Source organism: Haemaphysalis longicornis, unplaced genomic scaffold (genome assembly GCF_048455015.1).
Source record: "Haemaphysalis longicornis isolate Haplotype H1 unplaced genomic scaffold, Haemaphysalis longicornis Haplotype H1 scaffold_3, whole genome shotgun sequence".
NCBI classification, from domain to species: Eukaryota; Metazoa; Arthropoda; class Arachnida; order Ixodida; family Ixodidae; genus Haemaphysalis; species Haemaphysalis longicornis.
Window position 1 is genome coordinate 382,058 of NW_027526335.1, and position 20,140 is coordinate 402,197.

At 49.5% G+C, this 20,140-nt stretch overlaps 1 protein-coding gene across 2 annotated transcripts in view; it reads left to right on the plus strand.

Moving 5' to 3' along the window:
• The window catches only part of Mei-p26 (E3 ubiquitin-protein ligase meiotic P26), an 89,522-nt gene that overhangs the window by 17,648 nt on the left and 51,734 nt on the right, over positions 1-20,140 (plus strand). For both annotated transcript variants that reach the window (XM_077702076.1, XM_077702077.1), the window contains 3 exons: positions 345-563; positions 11,947-12,156; positions 12,236-12,962. In XM_077702076.1, coding sequence (XP_077558202.1) covers positions 345-563; positions 11,947-12,156; positions 12,236-12,962 — 1,156 coding nt within the window. The remainder of the gene's footprint in view (positions 1-344; positions 564-11,946; positions 12,157-12,235; positions 12,963-20,140) is intronic.

Here is a 20,140-nt window from a genome sequence, read left to right on the forward strand (position 1 = left end):
TTCCAGCAGGAGCTGGATAAGCAATCTTATGAAGCACAATCATTTTTGGCTTCCCCAGCTGCATACAACAAATAAAATCTGCCTCTTCCAGGTATCTAGGCATCCTGAATGTATAAAAAGTTACAGATAGCTGGCGCTATGCTTATTTTGTTGTAAAGTGATTGTTCAAACCCAGCCCAACTCATTGAAAATCTCGTTGAAGCGAAAGCAAGCCAGACAAATTGTGGCGAGGAGACTTGTATGGCTAGCTGACGGGGAATTGGAAATGAAGCGGGTGTATTCTGTTGGAGGGCCTTCCTGGGGGCCTTGTGGTGCTGCCGTAGTGACCCGAGCCCCCGGCACAGGTGGCCATCTGCAACGAGTGCACGCTGGGCGAGCACAAGGCCCCCGAGCACGAGTGCGAGCGGGCCTCGGAGGCCGGCAGCAAGCAGAAGGAGGAGCTGCAGGCGCTGCTGGCTGAGAGCCGGGGCCGCGCGGAGACCTTTGAGGAGTCCCTGGAGCAGCTGCAGAACGGCCTCACCGACCTCCAGCAGCAGCGCGACACTGCCAAGACCGCCATCCAGGTGGGTCGTCCCGGGGTGAAAATGTGGGCTGGTTGTTGGTGCATGTTCAAGAATAGCAAAGACAGCGCAGAGTGCTGACCAACAACCAAATGGCGGTTTCATGAAGACAGAAGGGGGGAACACAAACAAACGAAAGCTTGCAGACTTGACAAGGCAAAACGATCGGGCAGCTATCTTATTTCTTTTGATAGTAGGGCCAATGACGGGGCGCTCACACACGTGTCACCGCATTCGTAACTGCGGCGTGCCTCGCAAGTTTCGAGAGCACGTTGGTCCCTGTATCCTTCGAAGATTTGACACTTCCGCATTTTTTACTTTTTCCTGCAAACGGTGGTATGTAGGACAAACGGCGATGTATTAAAGGGGCCCTGAAAGGCATTTTGAGCACACTAAATGAAGTAGCGCAATCGTTAGATTGGGTCGTCAAGGTCATCTGGGCCAAGTATTAATCTTTTACGCACAGTGGAAAGCTCACACTTTCGTTGCAAAGTTTGTCGCTTTTTTCTCACCCTTTCCTTCGTGTTTTTGGACGCCGCCATCTTCACATGTCTACATCATCGATTCCCAGATGTTCGTCATGAGCTAGACATCCTGCTATTGGGCGGCTTTTTCACGCACTTCCGGCAAAGAGATGAGTCGTCTGCTCAGCGTCGACTCGCCGGCTGATCTGCCAGCGGAGTGCCGGGGTGCTTGGGCATTTTACGACAAACGAAACAAGTGTAAAACAAAGGCTTAACCATTTGTATTGAATGCAACACGGCCATAACACGACATGGATATTCTCTTACCGGAGTACGTATATAAAGAAAGCGTTGAAGCCCCGGGGCACTTCTTTCGTGCAATCGCAGAGAACGCCCTGAGCCGAACGCCCTAGTTTGACGGATACATTTTTTTCCACTTCAAAACAATCCAGAGATGCGTTTCGAATGAACACAACGTCACAACATGCGTTGCAAGTCTGAACCGCGATTGACAGACGATGGGTTGCCTCCTCCTGCCCGTCGTAAATTCGGCACTCACCTCGCGCGCGGTTTGCGGGGACGAACAGCAAGTCACTCAACTCTGGCGCGCAAGCCGAGATGGCTTTTAGCCACGCACACTGCACATGCCCCATGCGAGGTTGAGTCGTACGTCGCTCGAGAAAGATAATCCAGACCATGGGAAGCACTATCCACCCGCAGAAGCACAACGTCGCATTTCATCGCGAAACAAAGGCGTCCACAACACACACACCATCGCATCCTGTAATGCCAAACGCATCTCACACTTCCTAATGAGAGTGAGTGGTACGCCTGCAGTGCCCACATATCGCGAGGTGGGGCCCCGAGCTGAACCGGGATCACGCAACCGTAACTGACTTCTGGGGCGGTTTGTGCCTTGTTGCCAAGGCAACCGATGTTTGAGATCGTCAAAGAAAGGCGCTCGCTCCAGCGCTAGAAAGCTCAGAGCCGCGCCGGAGCATGTTTTGCCAACGTTGCCGCTCTCCACCACGCGTCGCCCCTAGCTGAACTGGTCACATGATTGAAGCGTTTTGTGCACGGGTTCTGCATCGGTTTAAAATGTCCTTTTCACATGGCGCCGGCAGGAATTACCACCGCCGGAAAATAAGACCCGGCACCAGCGGGGCCACATCTGATACGGCGCTTTTTGGATAAACAGTGCGCGGTGCATGAAAGGGACCGAGCGCAAGATCCTCCCCAGCAGCTGCGAGTTCGCCGCCGATTAAAAGTCACGTGCTGCACTGCAGCAACGCACACCGCGAAAGGGCAAGGCCAGGCCACCGCACGCATGCGGCCAGATTTTTCGTTCGCTTATCCATCCTTGAGCGGAGTGCGGAATTCATGGTGTCAACAAAACTTGCCCGTAGCAGACGGCAGTCGGAGGAGCGTAATGCGGAAGTACGTCACCGCTGACTAGCACAGCATCATGGGAGGGAGCGCTCGCGCGCCGTCAACAGTTGAAAAGAGGAGGAAACGCGGCGCGACGATAATGCGCGGTTTTTGATTTACGATTTCTCAGCTAATACAAATCGCTTTAACAAAATTCTTGCGGGAGGACATTGCTAATACATTGTCTTATTTGGTTACATGTACATCCATGCATCGGCGGAAGGTATTTCAGGACCCCTTTAACTCTTTCGCTACCACGCCTATCAAAATCGATCAATTTGATCGATACTTTCGGGAGCGCCTTTTCATAGCGTTCCAGGCGTTTCTCGAACAAGTAAAGCTGTTCGGAGTTAGATGAGAAAATGGCCTTTCAAAATCAGTTTTGTTTTCATTTTTGCAACGAAAGCGTGATTTTTGACACGCTTTTGAATCGCCTGGTTGTGGAAAAGGGGCGTGGTCAATCGCGCCTCAAGGCTACCAACGAAGAATGCGTGCAACTCGTAATTACTCTGCACCAGCGCTTGTTTTTTGCTATCAGGGCGTGAATGGGGAACTAGCAAACGATTTTCAATCGTCAGGTTCACGCTCTGACAGTAATAATCCCAGAAATCGGCTGAAAATGTCAAGCAGTGCCTGGTTGCAAAGCTACTTTATGATTTTAGGCAGTTTTATTGCCTTTGCGCAAGTTGTCCTAAGTACTCTGGTAGTTCTGCTTACCCCAGGACCATTCCCAAACAGTTTACAACAGTTTCGGTTTCGTTTCTGCATCGCGAAATTCATATTTAGCGCAACTACGCAGTTACCCAACTTCAAGGCTAACTGCCATGGCGCCTGAAGCGTCCGCGACTGATCCTCGAACAAAGCACGCCGCTCCTCATTTCCCCCCACCCTAACCCGATTTCTGCGATAAGAACTTCAGATGCAAGTCAAAAGGTCACACCCAGTCGCCAGATATCTGTTCCGCCGAGGACAGCGCTTCAAACCGGCCTTACACTGCCAGCTGTTCGCCTTCCAGTTTCGTTTTCATGCGAGGGTATATCCGGGTGTCTAATGTTGCTGCTTAGTTGAACTCTAGCCACTGTAGTTGAACTGTCTATTCGGACGGACGGAGTCTCTGATAAGTTTTTGTACTGTTTCATTTGAAAAATGTTAGGTGGCGCTGCAATAGAGGAGGCTCGTTGTGCTGATCTTTTTTAGCGCGCGACTGCTACTCGGCCAAAGATCGCAGGGGACGATTCTAGCTCATCGTACCTCATTTTTGCGAGCAAGGCTACAATTGCGAGTAAGAAGATGATAATAAAGCTCAGCTTTATGTTTTGAGAGATAACTGACCGTGAACGACAACAAACATCAGCCACGGCGTTCCGTTTTCAACTTCATTCATGTTTTTTTCTGCATCGCGTGCTTGTCCCAAATATTGTGCTCGCTGTAAATGCAAAGTCAGCCATTGACAAGATGTTTTTACGTTATGTGGGGGCAAATTGGTGCCTCTGATAACGTCAAACCGCCAGATTTATTCCAAGGAACCACCCAAAATTGCACAGTTTGAATTAGAGGTTGGGCTTCACCGCATGACACGAGCACCGTGCGTGCTAACATTTCTTTTTTATATCTGAAAAACTGTTCCGCGCAAGTCGACATTTTTTTTAGGGTGTGTTTTTGAAATGTTTCCCTGCAAAATGTATATTCTAATTTTTTTCTACTACCGGTGGTTTGATATACACAACTCCTTTTTTATCATTTTTTTCGACAACTTGACAAAACTTTTGATTTTGATATTTTTTTTTCACAACTATGATATATGAAAACCTTTAAAAAACTGGTGTTATTGGAAAGGCCGTTAAATAATCTGCATTTTGTGCTCCTGCAATTAGTGCCTAAATAATTTTTTAGCAGAAAAAAAAATGTTTTCTTGGACCCCCCAAAATTGGTCAATTTTCTGCGGTAGCGAAAGAGTTAAGGATCGCTTATGCGAACACACTAAAAGGACGTCCCTAACAGTCATCTTTCGGCTCACTGTAAAAAATGTGGATGCAAACCTCTGTTCAAGAAGTGTCAAATCTTCAAAAGATACAGGGACCAACGTACTCGCAAAATTTGCGAGGTGCACTGCATTTATGGGCACGATGACACGTGTGTAGAGCACACCGTCATTGGCCCTACTATAAAAAGAAATAAGACGACGAGGAAGAAGAAGCCGGGAAGGCGCGCAGCCAGCGCAAGTTGTCATGTAAATACTGAAGATACATCATCCGCCCATCTCATGGTTCACATCTTTTGTCCTGCCACCACGTAACATTGGGTGGAGGTGCGGGATGGAAGCCACTGCCCCATGTGGTCGACAGCCCTGTCCCAGCCATATCGCTGGTTCAAGCCGTCGTTCGAGACGGAATTAGCAACATGGGTCTCCAGCAAGTATTCTCAGTGCCCCCCGCCACAGTTATGCCCCATCTGGACCTCGCCATGTGTTCGGCCCTCCACGCTACCAAAATCCCGCCGACGATAGGCCCATCTGTTTCACCTGTCGCCGTGTTGGCCATGTCGCTCGGTACTGTCAGAACCATGGGCTTCGAGTTTCCAGGAACAACTTTTCTGCAGACCGTTACTCGACTGACGTGCCCAGCCATTTTTACCCCTCACACGTTGCCAGAATCCGTCGCTAATGCCGCTGGCTCCCGCTCCCGCGCCACCAGTCACGTTCGCCGCAGTGCCGACACCTTTCACCGTCGGCTCGATCACCGGAAAACTGGTGGATGCAGTCAGTGCCCAGAGGTGACGCTACATTCCGACCCCAGCCCGAAAATCCCCTTTTGACGACCCCTGCTCGCATAGACACACATCTCGATAATCAGTGCTCCCCTTCATCGTCGCCTGCATAAAGTGCTGACGCCAACCATGTCGCATGTTCGTGTCGCTGGCGCTGCCAGTTACCGGAATGTGCACGGCCCGTGTAACCATCGCGGGTCACACAACGGCAGTCTCGTTCTCTGTTTTAGGACGTGCACGCATGATTTGATCCTGGGCCTTGTCTTTTCGTCGGAACATTCTGCACTAATAGATTGCGCGACGGGTTTACTACGCCTCGATGTACCGCTCTCGCCCAATGCTCCAGACGCCTCAGTTTCCCCGTCGTGATGTTCAGCTGAGCGCATCCTTCTGCGCCCCGAAGCCGTCACCGATGTTCCCTTGTCCTCCCTGACGGTGCGTACCTCGTGTCCCCTGCCACCAACGTTCTCCTAACCATCAAAAACAGCCAGACCAGCCTTCCAATTTTTTATTTTGGATTGCATTGCCAAGCACTACCCCAAGGAATTTCACTCGCCTCAGTTTCTCCGCTGCCCGACATTGAAATTTCTGCACTACCCGTCGACACACCTCTACCGGCTTCCTCTCGTGATCTCGTATCCACCCGAACTTAGCCGAGAAATCTGGCGCAATGATCAGCTCCGAACTTTCAGGACCTCAAGCCCAAGAACCATGCGAGCTTCTCCTATCGTATTGGGGCATTTTTGACTTCCAGAACTGCCCCTTGGGTCAAACACATGCAGTGAAGCACCGGATTGACACAGGTGATGCCAGGCCAATCTACAGGCGACCTTATTGAGTGTCCCATACGGAACGCGAAGTAATCCAAAAAGGAGTAAAGAAGCTCGATAAAGGCATCATCGAGCCTTCCTGCAGTCCGTGGGCGTCCCCAGTGGTTCTGGTAAAAAAGAAAGGCGGCACCTGGCGCTTCTGCATTGATTACCGCCACCTCAATAAAGTAACCAAGAAGGACGTATACCCACTGCCAAGAATAGACGACTGCCCTTACGGGGCTAAGTACTTTTCCTCCATTGAACGCCGACGAGATGGACCGGGAAAAGACTGCCTTTGTCACACTCAGTGCTCTTTACCAATTCAAGGTGATGCCGTTTAGGTTGTGCAATGCGCCAGCGGCCTTCAAAAGAATGATGGATTCTCTATTTTGCGGATTCAAATGGTCGACATGCTTGTGTTACTTGGATGACGTGATTTTGTTTTCACCGTCATTCGAAACTCGCCTATCTCACCTTTCGGACATCCTTTCCCTTTTCCGATGTGCTGGCCTACAACTACTCTTTTAAATGTCGATTTGCTCGCTGCCGCATTACGATACTCGGCTATCTCGTCAGCGCTGAAGGAGTTCAGCCTGACCCAGACAAAGTCAACGTTGTGAAGAACTTCCTGGTTGCGTGTTCTTCAGACGCCGTGTGTAGCTTTGTCGGACCTTGTTCCTATTTTCGACGTTTCATCAAAAGTTTCGCTGATATCGCCCGTCCTCTCACTGACCTTCTCAAGAAAGACGTCAAGTTCTACTGGGGTATCGACCAAGATGAGGCCTTTCACACCCTAATATCCCTCCTTCCCAATTTTAGCCCACTTCAACGTGGCCACTCCTACCGAATTGCAAACCGATGCTGGCGGTCATGGGATCGGCGCCGTACTGGCTCAACGCCAGGGTGGCCATGACCGCATTATCGCGTACGCCAGTCGCCTCCTCTCCCCTGTTGAACGCAACTACTGAGCGGGAATGCCTTGCACTTGTGTGGGCATTTGGAAAGTTTCGCCCCTACCTGTACGGACGGCCCTTCACTGTCGTCATGCATTGTGTTGGCTCTCTTCATTGAAAGGTCCCACCGGACGCTTGGGTCGCTGGGCCTTCAAGACTATTCTTTCTCCGTCGTCTACATTCTGCTGACTGTCTATTGGCCCTCCCAAGCCTCTGTCCATTTCGGGATTGCTCCACATCGGTGATGAGCAGCGTCGCGATTCCTCTCTGAAATCCATCATCGACAGTCCCACCATCGGCTCCCCTGCACCCAGCACGCATCTGTTTCGACTGCAGGATGACATCCTTTACGGCCAGAATCTCCGTCCAGGTGACTCCTGGGTGTTTCCCGCACTTACGACGGTGTGCGTCGTCAATTTTTTTGGCCCGGCCTTTGCCGTTCTGTCCGACGTTATGTGGCCACGTGTGACCTATGCCGACGCTGCAAGAAGCCCACCATGTCACTGCTTGGTCTCCTACAACCATTAGACATCCCCACTGAGCCCTCTTATCGTGTCGGTGTAGTTCTCCTTGGCCCCTGTCCGGCGTCTACCTCGGGCAACAAGTGGATAGCAGTCGCCACCTATTACGCGACGCGCTACGCCGTTACCCGGGCTCTTCCCACCAGCTGCGCATCCGACGTTGCCGACTTCCTTCTACGCGATGTCATTCTTCATCGTGGAGCACCTCGCCAGCTTCTTACTGATCAAGGCCGCTATTTCTTGTCCCGAGTTGTTGAGGACCTTCTTCGTGCGTGCGCAACACAACACAAGGTCACTTCTGCTTACCACCTGCAGACCAACGGCCTCACGGAGATGCTCAACTGGACATCTTGTCTGTGTACGTCTCCACCGACCATCGCGACTAGGACAGGGCGTTGCCTTGCGTCAAATTCGCTTACAATGCGTCCCGTCACGACGCTGCAGGCTCGTCCCCATTCTGCTTGCTCTATGGCCGCGAGCTAGCTTTGCCGCTTGACACCCTTTCGCTTGGCCTTCTCAGCCCGCAACTGAGTATGCCGAAGCCGCCATCGCTCGTGCCGACTACGCTCGCCAAGTTGCCCGCTCGCACTTCCTCTCATCACAAGTCTCCCAAAAGGCGCGTTACGACTCCCGACACCGCAACCTTTACTTTCCGCCAGGATCACTTGTCCTGGTGTGGTCGCCGTCGTGCCGCGTGGGACTTTCTGAAAAAATCCTCTTTCCCTATTCTGGTCCTTACTGTATCATCCAACAAGTGACCGATGTCACGTACGAATAATCGCCATGCCATCGTCAACTTCCCACCGTTTGACAACGGACGTTCACGTAGCCCGGCTGAAACCGGGCCACGGTCCACGCCCGGCGTTGCTATAATTAGCACCGAGACGGCACTTTCCGCCGCGGGGGTTATGCTACGGTGTCTTAGCTGAAGAGGCTAAGCAGAGGAAGAGTTCGTGCATAGCCTATGTACCACTTTGGAACATGTGCCAGGTACTAGCCGAAAGAAGGTGACGGTACAGTCATGTCTCGTTAATGTGGACACCCCGCAATATGGACGAAATTTTTGGCGACCGGTCTCTCGCCATGCAATTCTGCGCTGTTAATACAGAAACCTGCTGTCCGGACTATGAACAGCTATTTTGGGGACGAAACAGATAAATGCAGGCATTTTTGCCTCGTTATTATGGACACGGGTCCACCAAGAACAAAATAAACAAATGACTGATGTGGAGAAATATGGGTTCATTGCTTCCACTTTTAAGTGACTTACGACTACTGTTCTTTTCCGTGGCAGAATGCAGCTTTTGCGCCCCTTCGCGCGCTCGCAGTCTCTCACGTGATGCTGCTGCGCGTCTTCGCTTACAGGATCCAGCGGGTATCACGTCGATTGTGATTGTTTTCTGCCCCGGTGATCTCTTTCAGAAACGCCAAAGGGAATGCCGACACGGACGCCACGCTACCCCCTCCCCCCACCACCACACGCTATTGTGGTCATTTGGGCGGATGCAATGGCTGGGGTCAACTGAAACGGACTGAGCTTTCCGCTCAGCTGAAAAAAGAGATATGCATATACAAAAGCGAGACGCCTTCAGCATCTCTTCAGTGCGTTAAAGACTGGAGTAAAAAAAGCCTTGGCCTTGACCTGGCGAAGACAACGGTGCACGCAATTTTGAAGGAATCGGAGAAATGGATGAGCGTGCCAACAGCAAGCTCGAATTCCTGCCGGCAGCGACCTCCGAAGTTTGAACTGGAGGGGGCCCCGAACATGTGCTTCATGGAAATGCGTTGCAGAGGCGCTGCCGTCAGCGATGAGATGCTTCAAGACAAGGGTGAAGTGAGTTTTCAATTGATTTTTTCAAGCACTGCAACCTTTACGTCTTTATGCTGGCACTCCAGACCTGAACTAATCAAGGGGCTGGCTCAGCAGGTTTAAGACAAGACATAGAATTTCAAGCCACCGCATTCATGGAGAGAGCGGAAGCGTGGATACAGCTGCCGTTGCAAGCGCTCGGGAACATCTCGCGGAATTTCTTTCTGAGTATTCCCCAGATGATATCTACTACTTCAATGAGACTGGCTTTTTCTACAAATTACCCCATCTTCAACCCTGTCCTCTGAACCTGTGGCTGGAAGCAAGCGCAGCAAAGAGAGAATCATGGTGGGATTTTTGTGCAACGCGAGCGGCACTCTCAAGTGGAAGCCGATAGTTGTGGCGAAGGCGGAGGGGAGCGTCCACGGTGTTTTGGAAAGACATTTGACTCAAACATATATTGCTCCTACAATGGCAAAAAGAAAGCATGGATGACAGGAAAAATATTCGAAAGCTTCCTGGCAAGTGAAGACTGAGAAGAGAAGGGCTGTTTTGATAGTTGATAACGCATCATGCCACTCTGTTTGTGCGAACTTTGAAAACCTCACCCTGAAGTTCTTTCCAGCGAACATGACTAGACAAGAAGGCCAATTGTGTCTGTTACTAGCGCATTCTATTCATGTTGTTGCAAGCCTGCATTTGGTGAAGACTGTTAGAATGTGAAACACGGTACGGTTGTTCAGGGTGCTGTCCAGATGTGTCTATGACTGCCAAAATACAGCCTTTGGACGCAGGGATCATTCGCGCGGTTAAAGCACACTACAGAAGTGAACTTGTACGGCACTGCATCGCCTGTGCGGAACACAACGAACCGCGAACTGTTGACTTAAGGCGGTGCCTTCAAAAGCTGAAGAGGGCATGGGACGCAGTGACGCCTCAAACAATTGTGAACTGCTGTGGAAGGGGACGATCCGATGGATGACCTTCCACTCGCGGCGCTTCGTGAAGCACTTCAACAGCTGGGTGCAAGATGAAGAAGCTTTGGCCTTCTTGGAAATAGCCTGGGAGAGGCGAGCAGATTCTGGAGCTTGTTGGCGGATCCTCTCAACAGTCCCAGCAACTCGAGGAGAGCTTTTCGCCGACAGAAGCAGCCGATGAAGAAGAGAGACCGACCGTCACCCGACGTGAAGCTCGCCGTGGCTTGGAGAAGGCTATCGCATACCTCTAACAGGAGGGACACGCAGAACACGCACTTCAAGTAGCGGACACTACAGTGGGATCGAAGACATTAGTGCAAACCCGCATCTCGTTTTTTGGCTGAACAAACTGTGGTATTTTCTGGAACGATTCCTCCTTAATCTTTTTGACCTTGATTCGCTAGTGTGGATGATTCACATTATGGACGATTTTTGGGGGAAACGGAGGCATCCATATTAACGAGACATGACTGTAGCACGCTCGGACTCTAAAGATGAGCTAGACGTAGAAGTGGAAGAGGATCTTGTGCCTTGCCTGCGCGGTGCTCTTAGGATTGTAAATACACTGTGTGGATACCTCTTGTACCTCTTGGCTTCACGTCTTCCTTCACGTCACCTTAACAATATCTGTCCGATCCCCTCGCCTTGTAAAGTTTGCAAGCTCTTGATTGTTTGTGTTCCCACCTCCCCCCTTTCTTCATGCCTTTATGAAACCATTCGCGGAAACAAAGCATTTGGTTGTTAGTCAGCGCTTCGTCCTGTTGTTCTTCCTTGTCCCGCCTTGTGCGCTGTTTTTGTTTTTGTGGTTGAGTACAAAACCGAATAATTTCTTTAGAGAAATGTTTCACGCGCACGCCGATTTAGTGCTGGCTTTCTCGTGCGCGAAATGTTTCACCCTCAGCAAAACAACTCGCTTCAGACATCAGAGCGCGGTGGCTGGCAATCAGCTGATCTGCTGCGGCGACTTCATACACGTCTGGTGATGGGTACATCGTACTGTGCTGCACTCAACAGTACTTGGCGTCGAAGTATTACTTTGCATTCAGTGGGAAGCAGTTTAGAAATGATGCAGTTCCTGCTGTCAAACGGACCACTGCGCTCAAGTTGAAACCTTTGCGCCACGACCAACTCGCACTCGCTCATAGGTGTGCGCAGAGGCTGGGGTTGAATCGCAGATAAGGTTGTCACACTCATGAGTGGAACGATAACTTTTCGCGTAACCAACGCTATCGCTGTACAGCTGACTATCGAATTACTCGCACACGCCTTGCATGCAAACACATGCTCACGTTGCGGCCCGTGGCCTGCCTGGCTGCCATGAAGGCATGGAGGAGAAGAGGGGCGCCTGATCTGGGGGCCGTGTGCACAACGTTGCCTTAGCAACAGACGCATGGCCACAGATATGGCCGCACACACACATGGTTGCCTGCATGCATTCCGCGCCAATGAATACCTCCTATGTGCGGGTATGACGGAGTGTCTGTTACTAGCGCATTCTATTCATGTTGTTGCAAGCCTGCGTTTGGTGAAGACTGTTAGAATGTGAAACACGGTACGGTTGTTCAGGGTGCTGTCAAGATGTGTCTATGCATAACAGGCGTAACATTGTCTAGTAAGTGAGCTCAGACTGTGCCCTCTGCCACTCCATCCCGCAGGAGACGTTTGAGAAGTACAAGTCCCTGCTGGAAAAGCGCCAACAGGAATTGCTCGAGGAGCTGGAGACGCTGCACTCGGAAGAGGAGCTGCACATAATGGACTCGCTGCACGAGGCCGAGAAGACTTCTGAGCACATCGAAGCGGCCTGCCGCTTTGGGGACCGCCTGCTGGTGCACGCCAATGCCGTGGAGCTGCTGTCCCTCAAGCAGGCAAGGCCCTTTTCCCTGGCCACCCTCTGCACAGGTGCCCTGCTGCTACAGCAGTGTGCCGCCCTTTCCCCTTGTGCAGCTGGTGAGCACCCGGCTGAAGAGCCTGGTCGCGGGCATTCCCCAGCTGGAGACGCCGGGGGAGATGAGCTTTGTGTTCGACCTCGACCAGTTCGAGAGCGCGCTGGTGCCACTGTGTGGCCAGCTGCGGAAACCCCGGGGGGCCGCGCCCGAGCCTTCTCCGCAGGCTCCCCCATCGGCCTCCTCGCCCACCCCGTCTTCCGCCTCCCCCGGGGGGGCACTCGGGGGCAACGCCTCGCCCATCCACTCGGCCGCCTCCTCGCTGGCCGGGGGCACCGTGTCCCCGCTGCACTCGGCCGCTTCCTCCCTCGGCAACGGGGGTGCGGGGGGCATCATCGGTGCCTCGATGGGCGGCGTGGGAGGGGCGGGCATGTCCCCCCTGCACAGCGCCACTCCCGCCTCGTCCCTGGGGGCTGCCAGCCTGTCGCCCCCGCCCCTGCACGCGTCCTCGCTGGACGATGCGGCGGCGGGCGGTGGGGACCCGTTCGCGGCCCTCTCGGCGCCCCTGGATGTGGGCCTGCTGACGAGCGCGGCGGCCCAGTACAACCTGGCGCGCCTGGCCAACATGGCTGAGGGCCCCGACGACAGCGAGACGAGCGCCGACGTGCCCGTCACGATGGCCGACCTGCTGATGGACCCGTCGCTGGGCGTGTCGGCCATGGAGCAGAACGTGCTCAACAACCTCACTGCCCTGGCCAAGCTGGGCTCAGTGTCGCTCAACAACTCCGGTAAGCGCCCGCTCGGGTTGCTCCTTTTTTGCCGGGGGGGGGGCTGGGTTCCAAGGAGTGGCCAGTTATGCTAGGTGCTCGTGGAGGTGACACCTGAATGCACCCAGAACAAGCATCGCGCGCAGGCCCAAGCTTGCACCGGGTCGCTTCCGCCACACGTGGTCGATCCAATCGACCACCAAGTTCGTCGTCATCCACCCCTTCTCGCTTGCGCGCACAATCATGCCACTGGGGAACGCGGTTCCTTTTGGGAGCGTCTTGCATTTAAATACAAAGTACGGGGGTATTTCGTGCCCGTCCGCAGTGCAGCAAAGCATTGCTGTCACTCGTTTTCTTTTGTGGCCAGAGGACAGCACACGAACTTGCTTGGCGCCCTTCGTCTCCATCGTGGTGGTGGCGGGAAAGTCGAAGTATGGTGGCGTTTGATCTGTGTTGCCGATTTGCCCGAGCACGTAGTTATTCTTGCGGCGCAAATTCAAGACATACCACTGAAATGCGTCCAGTTTTTCCTATAACTCCGCCTGCAACTTCTGGCACATGCCTGTCCGCCTGCGAAGTGAGAAGCCTTTTCTCTTCATGAAATTTGTTGTCCAGCATTGGCTGGCCTTGGAACTCCCTCTGCGTTAGTCCTTGCTGCATCACCCGAATCTTCAGCGGCTGTGTCGGGTCTCTGAGCCACTCGCTGCTGCTGCTGCACGTACTCTGCCAGCGGGTCTTCTACTTGGGGAGGTCATCCCCTCTTTGGTCCACTGAACCCTATCCACATCGCCTTGCTTGTGAAAATTTTCTTTTTCTGCTTGCGCTAGCCCCGCACGCAAGTCTCCGGAACACTGAACGCATGTGACGTGGCCTGATTTCCATTGCATTTTTGCGCACAAGATTGCTTTCTTCTTGAACACAGCATCGTGGTGAACCCGCCGTGTCTTTGCAATGGGAAATTCTATGGCGGAAAGAACAGAGGAACGCAAAAAGAGACTAAGCAGACAACAAATGCAAAGATGACTATAAAGTGCTGGCTACGTGTTCAGTAGTCAAGCAGCCATCTTGAAACGTCGATGGCTTGAAACTCGATTATAACGCGCATGCCATTTTGGAACCTATTTTTCCGGAAAAAAGGTGCGCAATGGATTCGAGTGAATGCGATAGTGTCCGAGGCAAGATGCTCGGTTGTAGCGGGACTAATGGAATGCAGGAAATTAGCAAGAGCTTGGGTATTGATGGCGTGCTGATAGAGATGGAAGGGGGACGAAAAATGCAATGGGGTCTGTTGCATGGGGGCCACTTTCTGTGGTTCCGCACCCAGTCTGCCCGTAATAGCTGGGTGTATGGGGCATGAAGAGTGTGGCACTGCACTGTAGTGGACGCCACAGACAGCAGAGGACACTTTTGGAGGGACAGTTGGGGGTGGTCACTGCGGGTGTAGCCGAAAGAACCCATTCCCGTTTGACCCCTTCCCGTTTGAACCCATTCCCGAAACGCCCTTCCCGCTTGACCCGTCCCGTGTGCGCCGTTCCCGAAACGACCTTCCCGTTTGGGCGCTTCCTGTTTCAGCCCGTTCCCAAAACGCCCTTCCCGTTACAACCCGCTCCCAAAGCGCCCTTCTCATTTGAACCCGCATCGTTGCAACCTATTTGAATTTCTTAAAATATGCGTTACCGTCTTCGAAACTGTTCCCCAAAATGTGCTTACAAGCAACGGGTCATGCACTAAAAACTTGTATGCACCAAATTTTCCGGAATAGACCGATATTTCCGGCCGATAAAAGTTTCCGAATGCCTTAGGCCGATACTGCCCTCTTGACACAAAATTTGTAGCGCAAAGTGTACTATAAAGATACCCAATATCTTGAGTAATGCACGCATAGGATTTTTCTGCAGTTGGTGTTCGTACGTGCGGCTTAAAGGGACAGACAACCGATTTTTTTCGAGTATATATTCTCTATCCCAAATGAAAGGGTATCTAAAGCACCTTGACGAGAAGCGGTTTTGCTGGTAACGCCCTAGAACTTTTTAAATAGAAATTTTTAGATCTACGAGCCGTATGTGTCCCTCCCAAAAATAATGCTGGCAACCATGACATAAAGTAGATCGGCAACATACTTTTCTCTGTATGCGAAATAAAAAACGATATTTAAAAACTTGTCCCCAGCTAAAAAAGTTTGAATCGCAGGCTTTCCTGTTCCTTTATGTGTTTTTTTAATACAACGGTCTATTTTGCACGAATGCGCCATCTGTTGGGATAGACGATAGGTAGAATCTGGCTTCATGTTGTGGAGGTGGGAAGTTCGATTCTCCCCGGGCGCGTCGTTTTTTTTTTTTTTTTTAAGCTGCCGTTGGTGTATTTGGAAACTGAAATCAAATATTTTGGCAGACCAATCAGGCAGAATCGTGAGAGCTTCTTCGCTGGGTGTGTTTACTGAACGCTGCTGTTGATTCTGGGCATGGAGGCTCAGTTAGCCACACTGAGAGCCACCCAGCGACTACCCGAGTACACTGTTTAGAAATACGTATACAATTTAACCTTTTACGAATACTTGTGTTAAAAGGTTTTCAATGCGTAAATAAACGTTTCAGCAGTTACAGTAGATGCTAGGCATGGAGGAAAGAAAAGGTTTATGAGGTCACATGACAGGGACACATATTGTAGTGTCGAATTTCGACACTACGAACCGCCACCCTTCCGATTTCAGGAAGTTTGCTGCCAAATTAAAATTATTTCCGCTAATTTTTTTATAAATTGCTTGCGGGTACTGGGCTATATAAAACGCTGGCTTTCATATGAGCTAGAGAACATATACTCGACAAAAATCGGTTGTCTGTCCCTTTAAATTTATTTATAAGCCGCTCTTATGCTCATTGTTTGGAGCGTAGCTTTGTCTTCGGGTTCGAGAGATCTATATATCAAAGATGTCCGTAGGAGAGACTTCAAAAAAGGCAAAAACATGTGCAGAAATCTGAGAATTGGCTACTAATGCCTTTCCTACGTGAGTAATGGGCAGATATTTTTATTTATTTACCGATACTTTACGGCCTGGTCGGGCTCATGCAGGAGTGAACATAAAAACACATCAGTATTGGTTGGCGTAGTCAGGGGTGGAACAGCTGCGCCATTTGCGCCATTGAGCGCCAAACGCATTTAGCTGCGCCATCCTGCGCCAAACCGCCCCTGTTGCGCCAAACCCGCTTGAATGGGACGCGGGTCTTAAAATGGTCAAAAATCGCGAAAAAATGCATTTTGGGAAAAACACATTTTTGAAGTCTATATACTTTCAAGCACCTATTCTAAAAGTTTCACCGCTGAATTGGTCCGGAAATATCTTAAAATCGGCTTTGTAAACGCAGCGGGAGCTGCAAAACGTTGAGAATCGGGCTAAGAACACTTGAACTTCGCGCGCGCGCCACACTTGAAGCAGACTGCCGGCGGTGGCCATCTTGGGCTAGCCTTGTAGCGGCTTTCTTTTTGCGTATTTTGTGCTATCTCAAAATGGCGTCCCATGAGGAGAACGAACGTTACCGCCGATTTAGCGAAGATTGTTTCCAACTCGCAGGAGCACGCGCGATCGAGGCCCCCTTTCCGCGTCTCTGATTGGCCGGTGCGGTTGAGACGCCATTTTTTTTTTTTTTTTTTTTTTTTCGTTTTGCAGGCGCGCATTCGCCGCCGCAGTATTTTTAATTCGGGTGCGTTTTCGCTGCCGTTAGTGACTGCAATTCTGTCACAACGTCTTTTTGCCTGGTGCCGCAATGCTTGGAGTCCTTTACCTCAACTATTTACGCGCTGAAATCGCACTAAAAAACGACGAAACACCGCCGTAAACGGCAATGCCGGGAGCGCCTGTTACGTACGGATCTGGTCCGAGAAGCGCCGCGTGGAAACGTCCAGATTTAGTTAGCTGTTGTGCTTCGGTCTTATTTGCGAAAAAAAAAAAAAAGTTGGCAGCACAATATGTTGGTGCTTTTATTTAGTTTGCATAGACGTTGAAGGAAGTGCAAAGTAGCAAGTACCGTGTGTGAAGTTCAGCAAAAAGTGTAGTTTTCCAGCGCTGTTTGCAAAGGTTTTCAGTACTTGCATAGAGCTTTTCCGGTTATTTTTGTGGTACGGTCGCATTCTTCTTTTTTTCCCCTTGAGGAACAGAGTGACACGGTGCTTTTTATATTGTGGCTGTGCTGAATCAAGAGTTAGAAACTAGAGATGTATTTTTCTCTATCTTATTTTAAGACATCATGCTCTGCCTTACGGAGTGTTTCATTATCTGGCTTTTGGCCTAGGATGATGAGACTCGCATCATTTCATTTGCAATAAATAGATCTAGCAGGTGAGGCTGTTTGTATCACTCTTATGGATCGGTAAATTAAAGTCCACCTGCACCTCTGCAGTTCCTTGGTTTGTGAGATCACGCTCTTCCTTAAGGGATGTTTTCTTACCTTACCCTTGAGCTAGGATAACAAGACTGGTATAATTTCATTTGTATTGAATTGATCTAGCAGGTGATGCTATTTTTATTACTCTGTCTATGTGCACCTATTTGCAAAAATGAGTAAAGATTAGACAATTTTATACGAATTGTTGATATTAAATGTTCACCTCCTTCATGCATTGCAAAAGTCTTCAAAATGACTAAAAATAGCATAACCTGGCAGACCAGACATTTTTCATTATATCTATTAAAATCATTGAGTTTGATCAAGCGAAATCGCTCTAAACTCCGGTAAGGACTGCCTCAATAAATAAATTTTAAAACATTGTATTTCATGAACAAATAAATCTATGTTAAAACCAATTACATATTTGAAATCAGCGTAGAAGCTCATCAAGGCTGCTAATTTTCATCTATCTAGCACTAAAGATTACAAAAAAAAATGTCTAAAGACCCACCTCCGCGTGATACGACCGCCATGATGCCCAGCGCCCGAAAACTTGGTTGAAACATCGTGTTCTCGGTTTCATCAGTGAGTTAATGGTTTCGGTTTCATGAAAACTATGAGCAGCTATCGAATCTGGCTTTGGCTTAGCCATAAGGCAGCAGGCACGACACGCCATCTGTTTGAAATTTTGTGTGTTGCATTTGCGTGGTTGTGTTTGCTGGTGTCTGCTGCTGCGCCACACTCAATGAAAAATGGCCAAAAGTAAAATGTTTTCGTGTCTCATCACAAATAGAATAATATCCGCATGAAACGTTATAGTTTATTTGAGGTTAACATCAATTTAGTCACCCATTTTTGGCGATCCTAGCCTTGCTGCCCGCAACTTTGCGTTGCTGCATGTATTGAACAAACAGGGTCTTGGACGCTTTGCCCTCGCTTGTTAATTCGGTGCACTTTTGCTTTGAGGTATCTACTCTTTTTCGGCCGTAAACTTGGAACAGAAATGAATTAGAAACTTGAAATGAACTACCTGCTAAATGGAGGGATCCTAGTTGCCTTTTGCCTTCCCCCCCCCCCCCCCCCGTTTTTCTGTATTCAGAAGAGAACAAATAAACTTCAAATAAATTCAATTCAATTCAACTTTGGGGTCAGCTTTATTTGCTTAGTGGCGGATGGTCTAATATTAATAGGGCCTTCTGACAAGCTCTAGTTGGGTACGTTGTCTGCGGCGTAAGTTCGTAGACTCTTGCATCCCTGTGACGGGTGAAGAAAAAGCTATGTTCACCTTTGCACGCACTGAAACCGCTGTTCGATAGAAACAATGCAAGCGAACACTTTGTTTTACGGAATGCCGCCGTGGGGTCGCATAAACACTGGTGTTTGCTGGACTCGAAGCAACGCCTGTTATCTGATGTCTTTCGACTCACCGTGTGAGGTTTGGCCTTCCAACAGTAATAATGCAACCAACTCGCTGGGGCTGAAGGTATATTGCTCCGCATTTGTAAACCTCCAGATATAGTACAAGAACTGCTTTCCTGGTTGATAGTAGGTTCTAGTGCATGGTAAAACACCTGAGAGTAGTAGAGGCTAGGTACTTTGCAGGGGACTTGTACAGCGGCCTGTACGGAAATTAGGAAGGCACCATATTGCTGTGAACTGGTGTTACATCTCCTCCAAAAATGCCTTTCTGGCTGCTCCCAGCCTGCTACAAAAGGCACTTTTGCCTGCTCCCAGGACTGCTCCCAAACCCATGGACCCTGTTCCACCCCTGCGTAGTTTAAAAACGCCCCACACAAATGAGTAAAAGACATAAATATGTAATAGACGCAATGGAATCCGAACAAGGATATGCATTCGTAATGTATTCCAATTTTAAAATACGACGATCCAACCAGAACACATATTTACAATACGTGGGGAAAAACTTCTAACGATACCGAGTTCACTGTTCGTTCAGTTAACTTATTCCAGTAAGAAATTGCACGAGGAAACAAAGAAAACTTTCGAATAGTAATTCAGCTGATTGGCTGCCTAATAGTCTTACTATGATGTCTTCTCGCTGAACGTCTGAAAGGCCCTTGGAGGTAGTATTCCCGCGACAATTTTAAGTTTCTGTAGTAAAGAAAATTTAGGCTAGAGAGGACCCTGCGCTGTTTAAGTTTTTAAAGGTTTGCCCTATTATGCAAATTGATTACGCTAGAGTGACGGGAATAAACCGAATCAATAAAACGCAAAGCTAAGTTTATAATTTTCGCCGCTTCTCATGCCTGCGATTTTTTATAGCCAGATGTGGCATATGTATCCAGATACATAGGGTTACTTTATTTTTATACGCCTTTTTATCTTTTATAGTTTTCATCTGTTTCTTTTCGAAATTGATGTACACTTGCGCTATTATAACGATTAAATGTGTTAGTCCGCCAAATACGGTTTCTTCAAAGTGAGGGTATTTTTTCGATTTTTTATTTGTGCTTCCGCGGCGCTTTTCTGGGCTTTTTGATTTTATCATTTTTTGGTTTGTTAATTTAAAAGACTTGTTTGTTAATTTAAAAGATTTGTTTATTAATTTGTTTGTTAGGCTTTGTTAATTTAAAAGATTTGTAATTGGTATGACGAATTGTAACCAAATGTCGTCGTCTCTAGATTCAAAAAGTAAAGCCCAGGTTTGAAAAGCAGTCAAGGACTCTGGATGTACTGAGTATGCTATCGCAGCGGTGTGAACAAACGGAAATAAATGAAACACAATATGAAAATGTTTTTATAACGTTTCATAAACTAAGTACGTTATTCCGGGAACGAGCTAAATAAGAAAATACA